At 55.6% G+C, this 23,024-nt stretch overlaps 2 protein-coding genes across 2 annotated transcripts in view; one reads left to right on the top strand and one right to left on the bottom strand.

Annotated features, from left to right (window-relative positions):
- Nucleotides 1-2,689: 2,689 nt before the first annotated feature.
- GLI2 (GLI family zinc finger 2) overlaps nt 2,690-23,024 on the bottom strand; it is a 248,450-nt gene continuing 228,115 nt past the window's right edge. Inside the window, exons 9-14 of the mRNA XM_032412168.1 lie at nt 20,672-20,806; nt 16,732-16,881; nt 12,623-12,787; nt 10,174-10,455; nt 8,217-8,553; nt 2,690-6,903 (exon numbers count right to left, since the gene is read on the bottom strand). Coding sequence (XP_032268059.1) covers nt 4,457-6,903; nt 8,217-8,553; nt 10,174-10,455; nt 12,623-12,787; nt 16,732-16,881; nt 20,672-20,806 — 3,516 coding nt within the window. The 3' untranslated portion in view covers nt 2,690-4,456. The remainder of the gene's footprint in view (nt 6,904-8,216; nt 8,554-10,173; nt 10,456-12,622; nt 12,788-16,731; nt 16,882-20,671; nt 20,807-23,024) is intronic.
- On the top strand, nt 11,256-11,615 carry LOC116637007 (gamma-aminobutyric acid receptor-associated protein-like). Its single transcript, XM_032412191.1, has one exon. The coding sequence runs from the start codon at nt 11,256-11,258 to the stop codon at nt 11,613-11,615; it is 360 nt and encodes a 119-aa protein (XP_032268082.1).

The raw sequence follows: 23,024 nt of genomic DNA, 5'->3' as shown, positions 1-23,024 counted from the left end.
ATTTGGCAGGCTGGTTTCCAGGCAGAAGATTGTAAACATGAGCTTTTTTGAGCTGTAAATGATAAGGTACTACAAGTGAAAGATGGGTTCAGAAAGGAACGGGCCAGTTTAAAGCAGGATTTGGAAAATGAAGTTATTTCTCATCCACAGTCTCTCCAGCCAGTAAGAGACCTTCAGCTTCGGATTTGGCTTGGGGGTGGGGGCAGATACAGAATCCTGGCAGTTCCAGTGAAGGACAGCCTCAGAGTAAAGACAAAGTCAAGGATGTGCCCTTGATTCTAATGCTCTTTGTTTTTACGGTCCTGGAAAGGAATAAGGTGGTTCTAGAATAGACTTTCAGTCAGGGCATGGCCCCACATAGTATGGTGTGAGGTCCCAGTCACCAAACATAGGACAAGGCGTGTCACTGAAGGGACGTGGGTGAGGCTTTTGGCACAGAGTGGACTGGGATCAAATATGCAGAAAACCCACAACGTTTGAGAGAGCTGAGTGCATGGCCTAAAGGGGATGGAAGGGGCTGGAAACATAAAGGACTGTAGGCTCCTAACTTCCTGCAGGCAGAAAGAGGTTGAAGAGTTACTGCGCTCTCACGGAAGGCGTGTTTCCCAATGCCCTCTCCAGAAGCTGAAGGGTTGAGTCAAAGGGAAGATCGCCCCAATGGAGGAAGCCAGAGCCGTGGAGCACAATGGACTGGGGAGCCATTCAAGGAAATTCCACTTGCTCAGCAGGGTTTCAGATACAGTGGCCCAATGACCCAGATGGGAGTGGTAATCGCAGGGAATCGAGCTCTGTGCCACTGCTGTATGTTGTGAGTGCGCATGCACATGGTGGGCTGAGAGCTTCTTTCTAGTTCCTAAGTCTCTGGGTCAAGAAGAGCCCCATCCACAACAGGTGTAGATCACAAGATCCTTGGCTTTGAGCCTGACAATTGAGTGCACAGACTTCTGGGGGTCTGGGGTGAATATATTCTACATGTGGGAGGGACACGCATCGAAGTCTTTATGAGGGCAGACTGTGGTGGATTGTATATTGTTGAGAAATATTTACTCTCTCCCTCTCCCTTCCATAAGAGGAAAGCACTTTCCGACGTCAGCGATGATGGGTTTGGCCACGTGAGTTGCTTTGGCCAGAAGAATGGGGAGTTCCATGTTTTGAGTGGAGACCTAAAGAGGACCCATTTTTCTGCTTTTTTCTCTTGTGCTTGAGCTGTCTCCATGAGAAGGCAATGGCCAGGCCAGCGTCCTGGCCGTAGGAGCAAGAGGAGAGTCACTGCTCCAGGCAAGCTGACCGGATTAGCGGCCCCCAGAGATGCCCCGCCCAGCCCAACCTGGATCAGCCAACCCTCAGTTGGCCCAGATTCAGAAGTTCAGTAGAGGTTTATCGTGCTGGAGCTTTGTGGATATCGGTATGCAACACGACCGTGGCCATGGTTAGCTGATGGGGGCATGGGGCCAGGATGGGCTTCTTAATACTGTGACTCATCAAGTCTCAGGGAGCACTGAAAAATTTGTGGCCTCCCTCTGGCCCCAAAGCAGGGCAGAGCTGCTTCCAGAGACTTAACATGTGGTGAGGCAGAGGCGGAACAAGGCCTGAAGATAAGCTTTGAAGGAGGCAGACATAGGGCGCCGGCAGCCAGGCTCGGTTCCTCCTCCTGAGGGTGCCATCAGCTAAGTGAGTCTTCCTCACTGAGGCGTGAGGCCCCAGAGTATGACCCCAGCTGTAGCCTTTCCAGCAGGAAACTATGGCCAGATACACAGGGAAGAATTTGGGGTGCCCTGCAGAAAGGAAGCCTGCTAAATTCTATTTTCCTTGGGGGTTTCTTACGTTCCTCAGTCTGCTTGGTCACATGCTGCAGAGCCGAATGCCTTCTCCATGGCTTTGGCCCCGGACACTCTGAGGCAGGTGCCAAGGTTTTTCTCATGGAGAGGAGGGGGTTCAGGGGCCCAGTGTGCCTGGCCCTACAGAAGGGGCTTCTACCCCCTGCAACACAGTCTTAGGCCCTCCCCTCTGTTCTCCTGTCCCAGAAACCATCTCAGTCTGCGTGTCCTACTCACTGGCCCCCTGAGGTTCCGTGTAGTGGCCTGATCACTGCTAATGGCTGGCTGCTGGCTTGCTAGACCTGGGCCCTCCCTGTGTACCTGCCAGGGCCACCTCCTAGGGCTCAGAGTTACAGCTCGTGGCCGCTCCCTGTGGGCCCCTCCGCCCCAGGCTGGCTGCTGGGGATCAGGCAGCTCCATCTGTCTGTCCTTTCTCCTTTTGCCAGCACCAGAGCACAGGGGTCTATCTTCTCCCCTGACCTCCACCCTGACTTAAGAGTGCTCATCAAATTACCCATCAAGGAGGGAATCCTGACCCGAGGATTGCTTTGGGACGAGTGCTTGGGAATATACCTGGGTCTGGTACACAAGGTTCTCGACAAACCAACTTAGATGTTCAGGTCAGCTCGCTGGGAACAACAGCCGGATGTTCACCGTAAATCGTCAAACCCTGCCCGCCCCTCACCCCCAGAGACAACAAACAGCCAGTAAATGCCTCAGCATTAAACATTTCCCGGCGAAGGCGGGACAGTCAATTTTGACACTGTTGTGAAAAAATACAGCCTAGTTTCTGTTCAAATGCACCAAATTTACTGCTCAGGTTCTCATTAACTACTGTCAAGGAGGAAACAGATAGACAAAATAAATTATGAAAAAATTACTTTTTTAATGTACAAAAAGACTTATTTACAAGTTGAGCGTGTCATCTCAATTCATAGCATGTAGAAAAAGCTAAATATTTTGCAGATATCAATTTGGCGGCTGATTCACCTACAGTATTTTCAGGAATGACGTCTTCTGTACACACTATACACAGGCTGGGAACGGCTAGCGAAAGCCTAGCGCAGGGAGCGAATGAACACCGCCACAGAGCCCAGACCCTCGGAGGCGTCCCAGGGCTGTTATCTGGCCTTGGCTTTGTCTTTGGACCCTAACAAAGCATCTGATGTTCTGGGATGCGGAGGGCCCAGGTAAGGTTTTGGCCCTGTCCTGGTTGAGGCTAGGGTCACAGTATCAGGCTCATCGTGGTGCGGTTGGTTTTGGCAAGGTCGCCACAAATTCAGCGCTGGGAACGTGTGCGGTGTGAGTACATGTGTGTGGTGGGAGGGAGGCTTCAAGTCACCCGACAGTACGTTCAGGAGCGATGTCTTCTGATGCCAGTTCCAAATTCCATTTCCGGGTGGGGCTGGGTCACACCGAACAGGAAAATTCAGTGACGGTCCCTCAGAGTCCCAAGAATCAACCCCGTCACCCTCCACCCCCACCAAAAACACCATGCAGGTCATCATACTTTGCAGAATGAGCAGGAGCACCGAGGGAAGGGAATCCAGAAGGTCCCGGGACTGCATGCTGTGTCTCGGCCCAGACCACTGGACTGCGGGTGAGCAGACCACACAGCCCGGGGGAGCCCGGGCAGAGGCTGCTGTCAAGTCCTGGGATTTTCCATGGTAAAGTGGGTGGACAGTGCACTGGAGAAACACAATTGGGTAAACATACGACTTCCTCTTCTTACGGGCGGTCTCCAGGGTGGCCTGAGGCTGGGTCCCTGGTGCTCTCCCAATTTCTCGAGGCCCCGTGCCAGGCTTTGGCTCACCTGGGTCCATCCCTAACCCACAGCAGCTCCAGCAGCCCCGAGGTATTTAGAAGTTAAGTGTTCTTTCCAGGAAGGGCTACATTCGACATGCATGAGCACTGTAAACACGGTCTGGAGAAGTCAGGGCAGCTTCTGGGCTTGCCCCAAGGACTACAGTTTTTCTTTTCTTCTCTGGCAATCCTTCCATACTTTATCCATTCGTATGCACTTGGACAGCCTGCCAGTGGCAAACTTGGCTTTGTGGGGCAGACGTGCCGGCGCTACCAAACCTGGAATCAGGATGTGCTTCCAAATAATCCAGGCAAAAATCTTTTTTCTTCCTCTGCAGCACGGGGAATGTTAGAGGCCTCAAGAAGTAAGCTTCATAGAATTCTTTTACCTCGCAGGTAGGGCAATGAGAAGCTTATCTTCCTGGATTAGAATATCCAGTATGGCTTTCAGATTCAAACCCAAATGTGGTTCCCTCTACCTTCTTTCCCCTTGGCCAACGGGATCCCTCATTAGCCAAATGACAGAGGCGAAGACGCTAGAACAATTTGGTCCTATAAACACCAAAGCCTGGGAAGCACTGTGCAAACGAGTTTTTCATTTCTACCTTGCCTTTCCCATTGAGACTTTTTTCAGTGTTCCGAAAAATAACCCAAAAGAAGACCAGACAGGATGTACACAAACCTGCCCTTAAAGCATCTGTGGTCTGAATCGGCCACTGGCAACACTCCCTCAGACCTAGTTAATACTTTTTTGGAAAAAGACAAAATTGACGGAAGCCCCACGCTCTGGGAAATGATGCCTCCTCCGAGTCCACTGAGCGCCAGGAGCTGGGGCCTTAGGTCATCATGTTCAGGAACTTGCTCTCCTCGGCCAGGCTGGTGAGCATGGAGCTCATGTCCCCAACAGCCATGTTGCTGATGCCCGTGGGGATGGAGGGCAGAGTCAGGGAGTTCCGGGGGGTGGTGAGGCAGGAGGAGCTCTGGGAGAGGCTGTGGAGGAGGCTGGGACTCAGGGCACCCGAGAGCAGGCTCGAGTGATCACCATCATCCATGATGGCATCGAAATCTATCTGGGGGGCCTCCAGGAGCTGGGAGTCCACAGTGCTGGACACCTGGTTGACGCCGGGCGAGGGCAAGGGCTGGGGCTGGATGCTGTCTGGGCAGGCCTGTGGCTGCGGTGGCTGGGGCCGCATGACCTGGCAGCCCACATGGTTCTCCAGGCCTCCGTTCTGTTCGTACATGTGGATCTGGCCATAGTAGTAGAGCATGCTGTGGTCCTGGGCCCCGGCCGTGTCCTGTGGGGGTGGCTGAGGAGGCCGGGACACCATGTTGCCCATCGCTCCTTTGGGCCCATCTGCCATCTCCTGGTTGGCCGACACAGCAGCCATGGCGTGGCCGGTGGCCCTGGCATAAGCCAGCTGCAGCCCAGCCCGCACCCCACGGTGGCAGCCAGCAGGGCTGGGCTCAGCGGGTGGCCGGGGTTGCACTAGGCCAAAGCTGGATCCAGCCACCCCCACAGCGCCCTGCTGGGGCTCCATGAAGCTGGGTTGCTGGGAAGGCAGAAGGTTGGGGCCCTGGCGGTAGTCCTCCTGGCTCATGGGGGTCGCCAGGTGATGGCTCTGCTGTGGGTAGCTCTGGGTCGAGTGAAGGGGTGGCATCCCGGCCAGGGCGGAATTGGGGATTCCGAGTTCCCTGCGGTTGCCTCCCATCATGGTGGCTTCTGGAGCAACTTCCATTTGCTGGGGGAGCCCCAGGTGGACTGGCTTGGCTGCCATGTTGCTGCAGGATGGGGGGTACTGGTTCAGGGCCCCACCCATGGTACTGGGGCTCAGCTGAGGGTGGGCTTGCCCATAGTTGGTGTGGGGGCTCCCGGTGGTCGTCATATTGGGACACTGCCCACCTGTCCCGGGCTGCCGCAGCTGCTGCATATAATTTATCCGAGGCACGGAGGGGCCGCCCCCGCAGGGCTGAAAGTGTGCCTGCTGGGCGGTGTCCAGGGCCCCGGGGCTCAGCGGCAGACCTTGCGGACTATAGCCTGGGTACTGGCCGAAGGCCGGCTTCTGCTGCGCCACAGCCAGGTTGCCCTGCGGAAAGGGCGAAGGCTTCCCCTGGCTGGCCAGGGTGTCCATGGTGCCGGAGCTCACCTCATTCCACTGCACCGGCATGCTGTTTTTGTTCAGGCTGGGGGGAGCCGCGTAGCCCAGCTGGCAGCCTCCCAGCACCGCGGCGGCGGGGCCCACGTTGGAGTCCGCGGCCACCATCCTGCGCTGGCCGTGCAGCCCCGGGCTGGGCAGTTTGGGGTTCTCAGAGAAGCAGGTGCTTTCCGGGGGATAGGCCTGCGGGGGGCTGTCGTCCAGGGTCCCGCCGGCGTGCGCCTTGATGTACTGCACCACGTCGTCGGGCAGCACGAGGTCGTCGTCGGGCAGCACGAGGCCGATCTCGGGCCCCGCGCCGTCCGCCCCCGCCGCCAAGGCCTCCATGGCCACGTGCTCGCTGATGCTGGGCGGCCGGGGCGAGTAGGCGCCGCGGGCCAGGCCGCCATCGGCGCTCGCGAGGCCAGGCAGGCGGAGGCCTCGCCGGTCGGCGCAGGGCGGCAGCGGGGCCGGGTTCACGTCGTGGGCGCTGTGGAAGCGCTGCACCCGCGGGGCGGCCAGGGCGTCGGGCCGCCTCACCGGGTCGCTGGCCCGCCGCGCCCCGCCGCCCGGCGCCTCGTGGGGGAAGGCGGGCGCGGGCCCCGCGTGGCCGTGGGCCGGCCCGTCGCTGCCCCGCCGCGGCCCCAGTGGGCGCGGGCAGGGGGCGGGCGGCGCCAGCCGGGTCCGCAGGCTCGCGCGCTCCAGGCCGGGCAGCGGGGTCGGGGGCGGCCCGCCGGTGGCCGCGGCGTACTTGGCCCGCAGGCTGTACTGCTGCGCCGGCGTGAGGCTGAGCGCCCCCGCGCCGCCGCCGCCACTGCACTGGCTGGCCTCGCTCGAGCGCCGCGACGCGTCGGTGGAGATCGGGTCGTAGGAGTCGGCCGAGCTGGCGTTGTGGGGGCGGCCGGCGCCCAGGGGCGACGCCTCGCTGGAGCGGCGGCTGGAGAAGTAGGGGGAGATGCCGGAGGAGCGGCGGCTCACGGTGTAGGCGGAGCTGACCGTGCTGGTGGAGCTGTCGCGGCGCTCCTGCAGGTGGCTCAGCATGGTCACCTCGCTCGCGGACAGCTCGGACAGCCGCGGGTTGGGCAGCAGCCCCGCCGGCCCGCCGCCGCCGCCGCCGCCACCCCCGCCGCCGAGGTTTTCCAGGATGGAGCCTGCGGGGAAGGAGAGGGGTCAGCGGCCGCGGACAGGGCGCGGCTGCTCTGCCTTTGACCGAGCTGAGCCTGCGGCCGCTGGACCCCCTACCAGGCCCCGCACACAGCAGGCGCTCAACCAGTGACTTCTAAATGAAAGGAGGGAAGCGGGGGAGAGCAAGTGAACAAATGATGGCCCAGTGGGAGTCAGGAGGCCTGATTCCAATCTTAGCTGCCACTGCTTGGCCGGCCTTGAATTCTCATTCTGTCGGAGCCTTAGTTTCTCCAGCTGTAGATAAAATGTGCCTCTCCGCAGGAGGCGGTTATTGAGAGCCCGGGAGGAGGAGCCCGGGAGGGCCCTGGCCACCGCCTCCCCGCACCTTCACCATCTGAGCCTGGCTGTGGCCAGGCTGGCTCCCCAGGGGCTGGGTTTATAGGCAGCCCCCTGAGATGCACACCCATGGAAGGGAGCATAGGCGCCAGAATGGGGGGGGCGGGGAGAGAAGTGTGTGGCCACGCAGACCCCACGACAGCTGATGTCACAGGAAGCTCTGGGCCTTGAACGGCCTTACACTCCTGCCGTGATCAGTCACCGGATGGGGGCCACCCCGGGAAGGGGTGACCTCGGGTAAGGCAGCTGTCTGCAACCCAAGCGATTTCTGTATGAGGCGGAGAGTGGAAGGCCATTTGCCTGCAGTTCCCGCAACAGCTGGGGCAACAAAGCCTCCCTTCGAGGGAGACCTGGGTGGTGCATCTCGGTGTCCGCCACACGGGCTGTGGGCCCAGCTCACTGCCCGGCCCAGAGTCGGCACTCAGGAAATGCTCCTGAGGACACCTTGCAGCTCAAAGCCTGGCCAGCACGTCCTGAGGCTGTCTTGTGCATAAAGTCCTCCCTGTTCTTCCCCAGCTGACGTGCTGTCTCTCTCCTCTGCCCAGCTCCAGCCCGAGCTCCGTCCTCGCTCCCCGGCTCCTTCCCCGGTCCAGTGTGCATCTCCTGGCATGGCCTTCCAACCACAGGGACTGGGATTATAGTGCTCTCCTGCCTAGGGCCTTTGCCACAGTGCCCAGAGCCGAAGCATGGTGTAGCTGAAAAAGCACGGGCTTGGAGCCACTTAGGCCTGGACGGAGTCTCACTCAGCTCTGCCACTGAGCCGAGTGGGGCACTTTCACCTCTCTAAGCCTCATTTTCCTTATCTATGCAATGGGCTGGTAAGATCTATCCTATTGTGGGCAACCGGTGAGACGGCACATGGCGCTCGATGGAGGTGAACCTAGTGGGTGCTTGCCCCGGGCCCTGTCCCGCCCCTGCCTGCACACCCGGGGTCTCCACTCACCACTTCCCGGGAGGGGAGGCAGCTTGGTGTTCCGGGTGTGTGGAGCCGGCCCGGCCCAAGAGCAGGAATCCTTGAGTGACTTGAGCTTCTCCTTCTTGAGCTGCTCGAACCGGTGCATGGCGGTCATATGTTTGCGCAGCTGCAGGCCACCAGCAGAGGGAGCGGCCAGGGCTGAGGCATCGGCCCCCGGGGGCGTGTCATCCAGAGCCGTCAGGTCTCCCAGGCTCCCGGGCCCTGTCCCCGGCATCTCCACGCCGCTGTCATTGTTGGGGGCACTGCCCAGGGGAGAGGGCTCACTGCTGCAGGACGACTGGGCCCCGGGGCTGGACTGACACAGCTACAGGGGGTGTGGTGAGAAGGCACAGGGTCAGAGGGTACGAGAAACCCCCTGGCCCTGTGCCCCTGCCCGCACACGCGCCGTGCCCTTGCACACCCGGGAAGGAGGCTGCCGTGCAGAGGAGCTTCTGAGCATCACTATCTGCAGCAGGTGGCCCAGCCACCTCACTTCTCTGAATCTCAGCTTCCCCAACTAGAAGATGCACCTGAGCTGCCTCTGGGACAGGGTCAGTGGCTAGATGGAAGGCCTCCGGCAGGCAGAAGGCGCCCGGGGAACGGACAGCCCCACATTACCCTGCTTCTTGCTGCTCAGTTCCCCCAGCCAGCGTCTGGGCCAGAGCTCCCTTTCAGCGTGCGGGGACACTTTGAGTCTGTGCCCCACAGAAGCAGCCATGGCTGCATCACGTTGACATCAAAGAGGGCGGCTCAACGTTCGCAAACAACACGGACGTGCCATGTGATGAAGCAAGGCGCAGTGGGGGTCTGCTGACCTGGTGCCTCTCAACAGGCCAGAGGCAGGTTGTCAGAAAGGCCAGGAAGACCAGGTGAGGGTGGACCTGCTGGATGCAAGCCCTTGCCTGAAGGGCCACCCCAAACCAGCCCCCATCCTGGGTCGATACGGAGGGGGGCAGAGAGTTCATGGCTCGTGTGTACAATGCAGGACTCCACACAACCTGGGCTGCCTCGACTGGGACCTGGGATGGGAGTGCAGCTGAGCTCACTTCAGATACAACACCTGTGGGCTCCTTTCCAGGCCACATGACCCCAAATTCCAGACTTTTCTGGAATTTTCAGCACCAATGCTTCCTTCTGCCCGTGGCATGACCTGCATTTCTCATGTTGGCACTCAGGACCCTCCGTCGGCTGGTCCTTCCCTCCTCTGTGCCCTGAACTCACGCCTCCACTCAGCCCTGTCCCTCGTGGAGGCTCGGTCCCCACGGTTCGCTCCTGTATCTGCCAGCTTGACTCCTGCCACCAGCCTGTATCTGTCCCAGGGGTTCCACCTGCAGTGCCTGGTGCCTACTGATCCAAACCCACTTTACCAGGCTCCCAAGGGGCCTGGACTGACACGTCAGTCTGCACCCAGGCAGCAGGCCTGGACCAGCACCCCAGCCCGCCCTCAGCGCGCCAGCCCGCCCACACCCCGCCGGGCTTCTCTGCTCACCTCAGTACCGTCTATCCTTAGGGGAGGTACAGTCGAGAAAAAGAGGCGGAGACAAAGAACAGGTGGTTAGAACAAAAGGAGTGGAGGTCACAGGGGCAAGGACGCAGAGACAGGACAGAGGGGAGGGGACCAACACTAGCGCTCGGGTGCTGGTTGGAAAGGCAGACCCCAGGAACCACCCACAGACTGACTGCGTGGGGGCAGGCATCCCCGCGGCCCCTGGCCCTGCCCAGCAGAATGGGACCTGGCACAAGACAGGTCCTATGAGAGGCCCAAGGTCGTGAAGGGAGGAAAGTCGAGCTGGAGAGAGGAGGACATCATCGTGCGCTTGCGGGGGGGACCCCGAGGCAGAGCCCCCAGCTGCAGTCGGGGCTCTGGGCCCTCGTGCTGCTGGGCCTGATCTCCTGGGGGGGTGGGAGGCATGCACTGGGGCCTCCACTGCCCAGCTCTGCTTACCCCGGAGCTCTCAGTCTTGATGGCTTTGACGTGTAGGCAGTCCTCCACGGCCTGGCTGGTGCTGCTGGCCTCGGCACTCTCCTCAGAGCCCCGGCCGCCGGGCTCGGCACTGGCCTCATTGTCCCCATTCTCCTTGAGCAGGGGGGCGCGGAGGTGCACGTCGTTGCGCTGCTTCTTGGTGACGTGAGCATCTGGGCCGTGTACTGTTTTCACGTGCTTCCGGAGAGAGCTGGGGTCCGTGTATCGCTTGGTGCAGCCTGGGATCTTGCAGATATAGGGTTTCTGGGGAGAGAAGCAAGCCTGTGTTATGAGACACTGAGTGGGGGCACTCCCCATTCTCCTGAAGCCATGCCACGTCCTTTGGCTGGCATAGTCAGAAGGTGCTGGACTTCAGGGCACCCTGGATGGAGCCATGCCAGCCCCAGGGCCTGCAGGAGCTCAGCCCCACTGGTCTGATCTGCCATCTCTTCATGTGGGTAAGCACATGGCTGAGGAAGCCCTCATCACAAGCTGGGGACATAGATCAGAGACTATGGAGGTGGTGGGGACCCAGAGCTTGGTGTGATTGCAATGCTGCCTCCCCAGGGACCAGGGCACTGGGATTTTTGATATCAGTAGGAGTGTATTACTTTGTAATACCCGCAAGACAGCATTAACACCCTGATTTCTCTGATGAGGAAAAACAGGTTCACAGAGGCAAAGAAACTGGTTCAAAGCCACTCAGGAATGGGACGAAAACCCAGGGTTTCTGAACCTCAGTCCTGAGCTCACACACACACACATGCACACACGTATACCCCACATCTACATGTAGACACTCTCCCCTGTACCCCTCCACACACGTTCACACATAACCATGTCCACGCACACACCATACACACACATGCATATACATATGTACATGTGAGCAAGTGCATAACGCACCCACACAGACCCACATAATACATACACACATACTGGGCGCAAGTCCCGGGATCGTTCCACCGAGTCCACCCACGCGCCGTCGCCGCCACTGCCCCCTGTCCCAGCTCCCCACCCCGGGGTCCCTCAGCCCAGCCCGGTCCAGCCGGGTTCCCGGGAGGATGAAGTTCGTCTATAACAAAGAGGAGCATCCATTTGAGAAATGCCGCTCTGAGGGCGAGAATATCGCAAAGAAATACCCGGACCGGGTTCCAGTGATAGTAGAAAAGGCTCCCAAAGCTCGGATAGGAGACCTGGACAAAATGAAATATCTGGTGCCTTCTGATCTCACAGTTGGTCTGTTCTACTTCTTGATCCGGAAGCGAATTCATCTCCGAGCTGAGGATGCCTTGTTTTTCTTGGTCAACAATGTCATTCCACCCACCAGTGCCAGCCACATGGGTCAGCTACACCAGGACCACCATGTAGAGGACTTCTTTCTATACCTCGCCTCCAGTGATGAAAGTGGCTACGGTCTGTGAAGCTGCTCCCCCTGAGGTGGGGGGTCCTGTTCTACAAAAAGAGAGGTGGATCCCCTTCCTTGACCTACTCCTCCTCGCGGCTCAACCACCACCTTCTTCAGGACCTGCACTTCCTAATGTTTGAGGCTCTCCTCCAGCCCCTCTTAGCAGGAGGGCTCATGGGGGAGGTGGCCTCTTGGACCTCTCCTTTCTCCCCTTTCTCTTACCACCTTTCCCACTCTGCTTTAGACTTCTTGATTGTCAATCTTTGTCACATCCAGCGATTGTTTTGGTTTCTGTTCCCTTTCTAACTGCCCAAGGGGCTCAGAACGCCAACATCCCTTCCTTTCACTACCTTCTTTTTTGGGCATAGATGGAAGGGACTGAAATTGTGTGTGTGTGGGGGGGAAGGTAGGAAGCACATCAATAAAGAGGAAACCACCAAGCTGAAAAAAAAAAAAATACATACACACATACATCCACATACACGGAAACATCCACACACGTACATAAACATACCCCTCTCCAAGGCTAGCTCTTGTCTCTAGAGACCCTAAAGGGCTTAGATTCCTTTGGGAATTCCTCTGATTTCCTACAAGGAAATCTTCTTGGGATCCAAAATGTAGCTAAGCTTTTAGAAATGTTCCTTCCTGAGTCTACCCGAGCAAAAGCAGTTGAATGGCTGGGCCTGGACTGGGAGGCAGGTACAGCAGACTTCTTTCCCTGGGCTCTGTCAGCCCTGCCAGGGGGTCTGGCTACCTAGGGAGACAAAGGCTGCTCTGTGCCCTATCAGTGGGGGGCTGACAGCTACGGTCGGTCGGACAGCAGTAGCGGTTACAGCATGTCGTTGCCAGCTGCCCAGGGTGGAGCGGCAGGGGCCTGCCGATGCGTGCTGAGCTCAGATAGTAGGCTGCGGAGGGGGCGAAGGGTATCAGGCACCTAGGTACCTGACGGCCTACGAGAAGCCATGGGGTGATGCATTTACGCACATGTCAGTGGGGTCCCATGTGCACACCCTGGCCAGGTACCTCGTTGGAGTGGGTGCGGTTCTGATGCTTGGCGCGGTCTGAGGCATTGGAGAAGGCCTTGTTGCAACCCTCGTGCTCGCACACGTATGGTTTCTCCCCAGTGTGGGACCGCAGGTGCGTCTTCAGGTTCTCCAGGCGAGAGTAGGCCTTTGAGCAGCCCTCGAACTGGGAAGAAGTGGGTTCGGTCAGTGAGGGTGCCCCAGATCCAATACAGGGAACCCGACCTCAGGGGCTGGCCCGCTGCCTCCTCCCCAAAACCCCCATCCGCTGCACCCCGCAGGTGCACCCAGGAGTGTGTGTTTCAACAATAATGTCCACCTTGCTTTCTGATTATAAAATGACATAAGACCACTCTAGAAAACTTGGAAAGGATGGAAAAGTGCAAAAAGAGAAATGAAAACCATTGGCTGCCCAGGAACAGCCTCTGCTGACATCCAGGTAAGTCTCTGGGGGCTTTGTAGTTCATCCCAAATGTTTAAAAACCCAAACTGGGAACATATCACATATTTAGTTACATATTCTGTTTGTTAAAATCAATGGCACATGGTGAGAATCTTCCCGTATCATTAAAAACTTTTTGAAAATACTCTTTTAACTGTTTCCAGTGCCACTCCCTGATTAGAATGTTTGTGTGTGTTAAAACGTGCTGAGAATAAAATCCAGGGGCATCTGGGTGGCTCAGTCAGTTAAATGTCCGACTCTTGATCTCAGTCAGGTCTTGATCTCAGGGTTGTGAGTTCAAGCCCCACGTTGGGCTCCACGCTGGACATGGAGCCTACTTAAATCAAATCAAATCAAATCAAATCCAGTGTTCTCCAAATCCTTGAGTGAGCTGGCCTCATCCTTGCTCTGGCCATGCTGGCCCCCTTTCAGTTCCATGGCCCCACTAAATTCTTCCCGGTATGGAGCCTTGGCACACACAGTCCCCTCTGGCTAGAACCCTACCCGGATCCTGGCCTGGCTCACTCCCTCTCAATGTCTTAGGGCATTTCCTCTAGGAGAATTTCTCTGATCTTCTTAATCATAAGACTATTCTTTTTGCTTTATACTTCCTACCACACTTTATAATCTTCATCATTTTGTTATCTGGCCTTCCCATAGGAAACAAGCTCCAAGAGAACAGGTACCTTCTAGATCTTGTTCATTTTTGTGTTCCCAGTATTTAATATCTGATGAAAAAAAATTTTTTTTGGCACTCAAGAAGGAAAGGAAGGAAGGAGGGAGCAAGAAAGAGTGGCAGAAAAGGAGGGAGAGAGGAAGGAAGGATGGATCACTCTAGGAGGATCTGAACATATTCCCAAGATACTGCAATAGCATCTAATGTTCCTATGAAAATTGCCCTCAGAATGACACACAAACCCCAGCAGAAACTGGCACACTGTTCGCATCCTCCCCTTTTTTCCTGACCAGTCTGACTGAGTATATTTAGTACATTGATCTGTTTCTACAACTCACAGCTCATACCACAGGGCTATGGTTTGCTATAACTCAGAATGTTACAAAAATAACTTGCTGCAAAGGACCCAGAAGAGCCAAAATAGTCTTGCAAAAGGAGGACAAATTTGAAGAACTGACACTTCCCAATTTCAAAATTTACTATAAAACTACAGTAATCAAGACTGTGTGTGGTGCTACCATAAGGACAGACATAGAGATCAATGGACTAGAAGTGAGAGTTTAGAAATAAACTCATTTTTAGGGTCAGGTGATTTTCAACAAGGGTGTTAAGGCCATTTGATGGGGAAAGAACAGTCTCTTCAACAAATGCATCAGGACAACTAGGACAGCGACATGCAAAAAGAATGAAGCTGGACCCCTACCTCACACCATATATCCAATGGACTCAAAATGGATTCAAGACCTAAATGGTAGAGCTACCCTATAAAACCATGTGTGTGTGTGTGTGTGTGTGTGTGTGTGTGTGTGTGTATGTAAAAAGACTATATATTTATAAACTATAAAACTCACAGAAGAAAACATAGGGGTAAATTTTTGTGACCTTGGATTAGGCAATGGTTTCTTAGATATGATACCAAAAGCACCAGCAGTTAAAAAGTTGGACTTCACCAAAATTAAAAACTTTGCTGCTTCAAAGGAAACTATCAAGAAAATGAAAAGAAACCCACAGAATGGGAGAAACTACTGGGAAGTCATATATCTGATAAGGGTTTAGAATTACTACAACCCAACAGTAGAGACAAGTAACTCAATTTAAAAAATGGGCAAAATATTTGAGTAGACCTTTCTCCAAAGATAGTATACAAATGATCATTAAGCTCATGAAAAGATGCTCAACATCATCAGTCATTAGGGAATCGCTAATCAAAACCACAATGAGATGTGACTTCACATCCCCTAAGATGACTGTCATCAAAAGACAAGTTAGCAAGTGTTAGCAAGGATGTGGAGAAATCCCTCCACATTTTGCTGGTGGGAATGTAAAATGGTGCAGCCTTTTTGGAAAGCAGTCTGGCTGGTCCTCAAAAAGTTGAACACAGAGTTACCATAGGACCCAGCAATTCTACTCTAGGTACAAACACAAGAGAATTGAAAACTTGTACACTAATGTCCAGAGCAGCATTTTTCATAATAGCCAAAAAGTGAAAGCAATGCAAATATCCATCAACTGGGTAAATGGATAAAAATAGTAAGATCTATCCCTACAACGGACTGTTGCTTAGCCACAAGCAGAAACGAGGTATTGATACATGCTATGACATGGATGAACCTTGAAAACATGCTGAGTGAACAAAGCCAGACACAAACGCTGTCCATCACGTGATTCTGTTTTAACGAATTGTCTGGAACAGGGCAAATCATAGAGACAGGGAAGCAGATTAGTGGTTGTTAGGGAGTAGGGGGGAAGAGGACGGGGAGTGATTGCAAACAGGTCTAGGGTTTCTTTTGGGGGTGATGACAATGTTCTGAAATTAGCTATTGGTGATGGTTGCACAACTTAGTGAACATACTGAAAATCACTGACTTGTACATTTTTTAAACGGTGAACTTTATAGCATGTGAATTTTATCTCAGTTAAAAAAAAACCTGCCAACAAAGGTAGCATATTTCGTTGAATCCCGGTCACACCAATTTTAAGACAGCCTGATTTCAGAGATATTAAAATGACAACAAAATGTCTATCTCAGAATTATAAAATAAGGTAATTCACGGAGAGTTCCCAGAGGCTTTAGCTGCAACCACATCAGTGCATCACTGGTCCAGCAGTGGCCCTTTTAAAGAGGGAGCAGTTGTGTGTTAAAAAAAGGTCTTGCCAATTACAGCCACAAATTCTGTTGACATCTCAAGGGAAACTGTCTAAAAGGTCTTATTTTTGTGTCTACGTTAAAAAAAGAAATTCAGGGCGCCTGGGTGGCTCAGTCGGTTAAGCGTCTGCCTTCTGCTCAGGTCATGATGCTCAGGTCCTGGGATGGAGCCCCGAATCGGGCTCCCTGCTCTGCAGAGAGTCGGCTTCTCCCTCTGCCCCTTCTCCCTGCTCATTCTCTCTCTCTCTCAAAAAAATAAAATCTTAAACAAAATAAAAATTAAAAAAGAAATACAAAAAATAAAGAAATTCAACCAAAGGGCTGTTGCTCCAGCTCTGACTGGTCAGCGAAGCTTTTCTGTGTGTTGTGTGTTGGTGGGGGGGGGGGGGGGGCGGGGAGGCAGGGCAGACTAGGGGGTGCTACTGGGCCGGCACCTGCGGTCCGCCAGCCCAGCGAACTGCAGGCGGATAGCCGTACCGTGGGGTTCATGGCCACACACAGACAAAACTACAGAGCCACGAGCACATCCCCACTGCAGTTACCGAGATGCACGCACCCCCCGAGTCCATCAGAGTTCTGGGCAGCAGACAGATGGGGTCCTCAAGAACCCCCCACGGACAGAAGGCCCAGGGCAGGAGCACAGACGACAACACGTTTCGGAGGTGGGTCCCCGGGATGCTGCTGTGGCCTGTTCAACCCGCGTTTCCCCGTGGCCAGCCACGCCCAGGACAGCCCACATCAGCCAGGAGCGCAGCTGTCCTCCGGAGACGCGGGGAGGGGGAAAGGGCCGCGCCAGAAGCTCCGGACAACACCGGGGGTGAGGGGGGCGCCGGGAGGTCCACTCACCGTGCACTTGTGGGGCTTCTCGCCCGTGTGCCGGCGCATGTGCACCACCAGCATGTACTGCGCCTTGAAGGGCTTCTGCTCGCGCGTGCAGGCCTGCCAACGGCACACAAACTCCTTCTTCTCCCCATGGATGTGCTCATTGTTGATGTGCTGCCGGGAAGAAGCGCACGGACAGGCCGTGAGCCCGGCCACCCGCCCCTGCGGCCCCCTCCTCCGACGTGCAGAACCCCGCCCCCCGCCCTCCCGACAAGACCACCGCCTGTGAGCCAGGCCACACCTCCTCAACCGCTCTCATTAGCTGCCACTAACTGCAGATCTACTGTGTGCTACTCGTCTCAGCGGCATTCCCCAATTAGTCAGTGATCAAAGTGACCATCCGTGATGGGCAAGGGCATCCCGCTCACCCCAGGCTGGGCTCCAGGCTCTGGTCGGGATGATGATGCTCCTGGGCTGCAAAGAGTAGGCACTAATGAACTGTAGCGAGGCTGACATGCACATGGTTGGCGCATGGGAAGCTTCTCCCAAGCTTGCCCCTATTGTCCCAGGAATTCCTGAATAACACTTTTTATCATAATGGAAACATAAAGGCATCCTCATCTCTACTTTTGACAGCAGCCTGTGAGGTGATGGCTCCGCCCCTTTTCACGGAGGCCCAGATCGATAGGTGGCCTGGGCAGGGCCCAGGCAGCAAGGGTAGGCAGGGCTCGATTCTGACCTTGATGCTGGGCTCTGGGCACTGTTTGAGGCTGCCCCCCGGCACACGATGGCCCAGGAAGGTAAAGCAGGTCAGCCAAAGACAGCACGACTGATCTCGAGGCATGGCCCGGGGAGCCCTGCATCCCAGGACCAGCGGGGCCACCTCAGGCGAAGCTGGGAAGGGCAAGGACAAGAAGCCTTTCATGGAGGAGGGGTCCTCAGGCGCATCCCAGGCAGCACTGCCCTGGCCTGGGAATGGGACACTGACTTTCCTCTTTTCCCCAGTCTCTGCCCCCATATGTTCCAGCTTCTGCCTCGGGCTCATCACATGTGTGTCACCTTGAGTAGTTTCTTCCTTGATATGGAGCAATGGGCCAAAGTTCCCTTTCTGTCAAAGGGAACAGAGCAAGCTGCCCTGGGTAGACCCTTTGGATTTTAGTCACTTGCTTTGATTATTTCACTGAAGGCTGCAGTACTCACTGGAGCAGGGGTATTACCAGCTCTGAGCTTAGGATGTGTGGATATGTGTGGGGCCTCCAGACTTTTATGTCCTTAGGCTTTGAGGTTGCTTATCTATCTGGGGGGAGTGAAAACAGGTGGTATTAGTCACTCACACAGTGGACTGAAAAAGTATACTGGACCTTGGGTATTTCCTCTCCCTCTAGGGCTTCTCTCTAAAGGCCACCGGGGAGCCTCCCTGTGCCCCATCAAGGTCCCATCCTTCCCCTTCCATCTCCCTCTTGGTTCAAGGTCGTGTCCTGTCTGTGTGCGGATCAGGCTGGGCTTGCTTCCCCCAAGGGGGACGGGAGGGTGGGACACTCAGGTCTTGGCTGCCTATTCTCTCTAGCCCCACCGCCTCTCTTCTCTCTGTTCTCCGCTCGTCTTCCCGCTTTCACCACCTCCCACCCACCACCACCTCCAACGCAGTAGCCATTCGCCCCTTGTGGATTTGAGCCCTTGAAATGTGGCTGGTCCCAACTGGGATGGGCTGTTTCCAAGATGGACAATAAAAAAAAAAAAGGATGTCATATATCCCAATAATTCTGTTTTATACTGATTACACGTCAAAACGATCACCTTTCAGATATATTGGGTGACAGAAAATCTATTTTTCAAGTGAATTTCACCTGTTTCCTTTTACTCTTTTTAAAACATGTTCCCAGGTTAATGTCAAGTTACACGCGTGGTGGGCCTTTGTGGCTGGAGGTGTCTTTCTACTGGACGGTGCTGCTGTCCATCTTTGCAAGCTGCGGGGCTGTCGGAGAGCCCGACCCAGAGAGACAGCAAGCCACCAGGCCCACACGCCCTGAGAAACAGGCCCAGCTGTCGTGCATACAAATGTCAGTGCTGGAGCGAGTAAAATCTACAGCGCTTTGAACTTCCAGGGAAATCTTATCATATTAGCCTCACTTTCCATTTTTAAAGCCTTTCAAATGATAAAAATGCTTCCTGACAATGCCTTTCATTTTTTTCTTATTGGTTTACTTAGCAACAAATTGTTAATAATCGACTGGGGGCTCCGGCTCGCCTGTGTGCCTGCCACCATCCATCTTCCCAGGGAGCAGAGAGAAAGATACAGCTGGGCCGAGGGGCTGGCTCTCTTCTCACAGAGGCCTTCTCCTTCCGGGGCCAGGCAGCGGCACTCCCCTACGCCTGCAGGGACAGTCCTGGGCACAGGCAGAAGCCTGCAGCTAAAGCCTCCTGCCCCTGATGCCTTTTACTGGAGGAGTTCCCTCCCTGCTCTTGGCGGCCCGGCTCGCTCATCACCCAGCACACCTCTCGTGTCTGCATCTCCACTCTCTGGCCGGCCCCCGCCCGGCCCCGCGTGCTGTCCTCTCTCTCCTTTCATCTCATCTGATCTGTCCTACAACTCGCAGCCCCCACGGCCCCTTCTCCATCTTGGACTCCTTCACCCAAAGACGTGGTACAGGTTGAAAAATTAGGCTCAATTTCCAGGAGGGATTAGAGCAGTCATGCTCCGCTGGTGCTATGTCAACGGCAACAGGTTTGCTGGGAAATCCCAGTCTCCTACATGAGAATCGGTGGGGGGGATCCCCAGAGCAAAAGAAACCTCCAGTATTTGAGAGCAACTGTCATGACCGGAGGGAGTGGGTGGTGTCCTAACTGCTGAGTGCACGGGGCTGGGGAGAAGCGAGCTCCTTTGGGGTGGCTTCTGGATGGGTACAGTGTGTGTATCTACCCTACCCAGAGATCGAGTGCTAGTCTGGTGTGGGGCTCATCTTTACAGACTCTCAGTCCCCAAGAATTGTGTGTGTGTGTTTGTGTGCGGGGGTAGGGGGTAGCTGGGAGGGTTATTCTTGAAGTCAATTTCTCTTCTGGATGCAGAAGAGAGATTCGCTCAGGCTGGTGTGGGGAACAGGGAGGAGGAGGTGGGAGGGAACCACCACGTATGAAATGCCACCTACTACACGCTTACGTGGGCATTCCATCTATAACCTTCACACCCTCGCGAAGTAGGCTTCACCTGCCATTACAGGAGAAAAAAAAAACTGAGGCTCGCGGGGGTTAAGTGACTTGTTCGGAACCACTTGGCTAGCTGTGATGTAGCCAGCTTTGAAGCCTCTGCTCTTCCCACTGTGGGTTACCCCCTCACTGCCGTCACGTGAATGCTGCTATAGAAGACTTCAGAGTGGGGACCAAGGGACATGACATGAAAGGCACACCCAGGTCCCATGGCCTGTCAGCATCCAGGCACATTTAAGCAGCCCCCTCCTGATATGGTACCAACACCCCATCGGCCCTTGTGTGTACTGGGTCTCTGGGAATGGTTTCCCAGAGGAAACTACTAATTCCTCCCTCCATGGGAGGAACTTCTTCAGGGTTTCAGGGTCAGGCTTATTATGATCTTGCAGATGCTGGCTGGTTTAACTGGTCTTATTTCCCTCTTTGCACTGGCTGCTAGGAAGCTCAAAAAAAGGATATTTATGTGACTGATAGTCCAGAGCACTTCGTTTTTAAAATACATTCTATTCCTGGCTTCATCTTAGTGTTCCTTTCTCCTGAATTTTCTCATTTACTTATTTTTGTGTTAATCTCTTAGGATGTATGCATCTGTAAGGGCCCTTTTAGAAGCAGGCGGGGCCCACATAAATAATTATGCCTCCCACTTGCAGAGGCTGTGGCCCAGGCATCTCCGGGAGCCGCCTCGTCCAGGCCCTTCTCTCCAGCAGAGGGACCGGCAGCTCTGCCCGCCAGGGCAGGCAGCTAGGGCTCAGAGGCTTACATGCACTAGCTGTTCCTGCGTGTCATACTCCTTGGTGCAGTCTTCCCAGTGGCAGTTGGTCTCGTAGATGATCACCTCGGCCTCCTGCTTACAGTCATCCCTGTCCAGGTCTTCCTTGAGCTCAGCCAGCTGCTCCTGGCGGGGGGGGGGGGGGGGGGGGGGCGGGGCGCGGCCGGGGGGGGGGGGGCAGAGCACACCCACGGTGAGCCACCTTCAGCCACCTGCCCCCGACCAAAGGTCACTATTGGCCCCAGGCAGTCTGTGCCGAGGGCCACACGCATGCATGCATGCACATGCGCACACATGTAAGGACACGTACACACGCATATGCACATGTATGCACTCAGCCGCTTTCCTCAGCTGCCTCCCTCCTTCCTCTCTCCCGCTGGCTTCTCATCACCGAAGTGTCCCATCACATCCTGGGTCAACTGACTTGGCAAAAAGAACAGGAGGAAAAAGGGCAGGGACTTTTGCTTCTTTGGTTTGGCTTCCTCCGGGGGGAAGCCGGGGTGGGCCCCAGGGGATCAGGGTGGGGGCATTTTTATTTCGAGTGTGTACGAGGTCAGGTCCTGCGTGGAGGCAAGAGAACAGCCAACATGCATCTGGCCCGGCCTTCAGACAACTGACTCTCACCTGGTCCCCTCCTCCCAGGGACACACAGCACGCCCCGGGTCAGGCTCAGGGTAGAGTGAACGTACTGCGGCAAATTCCCCCCACCGCTCCTCTTCCCCGCGACAGCCCTAAGATGTGTGGGCGTTTGTATTCGTGCACCACAGCCAGGAAAACGGGTTCAGGGAGAGGCCACCTTGCTCTCCGCAGAGCCCATAGTGACTTCGTGACAGCCTAGATCTGCACTCTAGTCGCCCCATCACGATGGGGCCCGCATGTGCCCCGTTCAAGGCGGCAGAGGGAAGGCCCCCAAGATAGGCCTTCCCCCGATCACAGGTGCCTGGAATTCCTTTCAGAGAGCACAAAGCCTGTCACTGTCAGAAGAGCCAGAGACTGAGCATCTGTCCCACAGGGAGCCCCACCCTAGCTGATGCTGACGCGGAGCTGGTCAGGGGCGGCCTCTTGGCAGGGGACACGGGGCGGGCTGCGAGTGGGGGGGAGAAAGGGAGGCACAGATGTGCCAGGCTGGGACGAAGGCCCAGTGAGGACCTCTACAGGATGTCAAGGACTCCCCAGTGTTCTGCTGGCTCGTAGGCAGCTCAGAGCAAAGCCAGGCAGAGGCAGATGTTAGTTGCTTTCCATTTCACACTATCTACCAAACAGCAGGAATAGTCTGCCTTTCAGAAGAGGCCCCGGGGAAAACATTTACAGCTCAGACTAAGGGGGACAACCTCCCCCACAGTCAGGAGCCCCAGCCCCCACCTGCTCCAGAGACCATGAAGCAGAGGCTGCCGCTCGGCCATCAGCCTCATTACTACTGCTGAGTCCATTTCTGGGCGTGGGGAAATCGGCCTCCTGGCTCCTCCGGCTGGCCGCAGACTCAGGCCCCTGACCGACTGTCCACTGGAACTGCAAAGGGCTCCTCTCAGAGGAGCTTCTGGTTGCTTCTCAGAGTGCTTTTCAATGAATGCCCTTGCCTTGAAAAGGCAAACGATGACATGTGGTTTCCTAAGTTCATGGGCAGGCGTAGGGTCCAACAAGGAAGGTGCAGGAGTGCCCCTGCCCGGGACCTTTAGCTATGGGAGGTCTGTGGGGTTGTGGCCTCCTACACCTGCTCTGCACGGTCAGAAAAACTGCAAACAGACTTCTTATTTCATAAGCCGCATGTCCTGCCTTTTCCCAAGAAGACTCCCGAACAAGCTGCCAGATGGACATGTGAGTGCAAGATGGCGCAGGGGCCACGGGTACGCTCAGGCCTCCAGATGGAGCTGGGCATCATCCTTGCCCACGGTTTAGAGGGCTTCAGCAGAGTGGAGATTCATTATGCTGCATTGCCTGCCAAGGGGAAGCATCCACCTTGCAAGTGAGCCAGGTCACTGAATCAGGACACTGAGCGACACGGTGACAACCTCTCGTGATAAACAGCTTTCCTTCCACTGACACGTTTGAGGAGCCAGGCCGGGCAGGAAGGAGGGCTTTGTGCTGCCTTTCTGAGTTAGAGGGGTAAGGCAGGGGTTCCCGGGGGCTCAGCGCTTGTCCTCGCCACTATAGCACGTTTATCTCCCCTGGATATGTGCCGTCCTCATCAATTTCAACGGCCCCCGATGATGGCCGACCTCATGGAAACCATGCATCATGCCGAGATGCTTTGGCATCAGCGAGGGGAGAAAAATTTGTCACCAACTCCTCTGTTTGCCTGACAGTAACAGGACCCAATATTTCATAAAAATTAAGTGCCCAGAGC

The sequence above is a fragment of the Phoca vitulina genome, unplaced genomic scaffold, assembly GCF_004348235.1.
Source record: "Phoca vitulina isolate PV1807 unplaced genomic scaffold, GSC_HSeal_1.0 scaffold1, whole genome shotgun sequence".
Classification (NCBI taxonomy): domain Eukaryota; kingdom Metazoa; phylum Chordata; class Mammalia; order Carnivora; family Phocidae; genus Phoca; species Phoca vitulina.
The sequence above is the reverse complement of the archived record's forward strand: the minus strand, read 5'-3'. Positions and strand labels throughout refer to the sequence as shown.

Excerpts from the sequence above, each read along its gene's own strand:
- LOC116637007 (XM_032412191.1), top strand. The coding sequence starts at position 11,256 with ATGAAGTTCGTCTATAACAAAGAGGAGCATCCATTTGAGAAATGCCGC.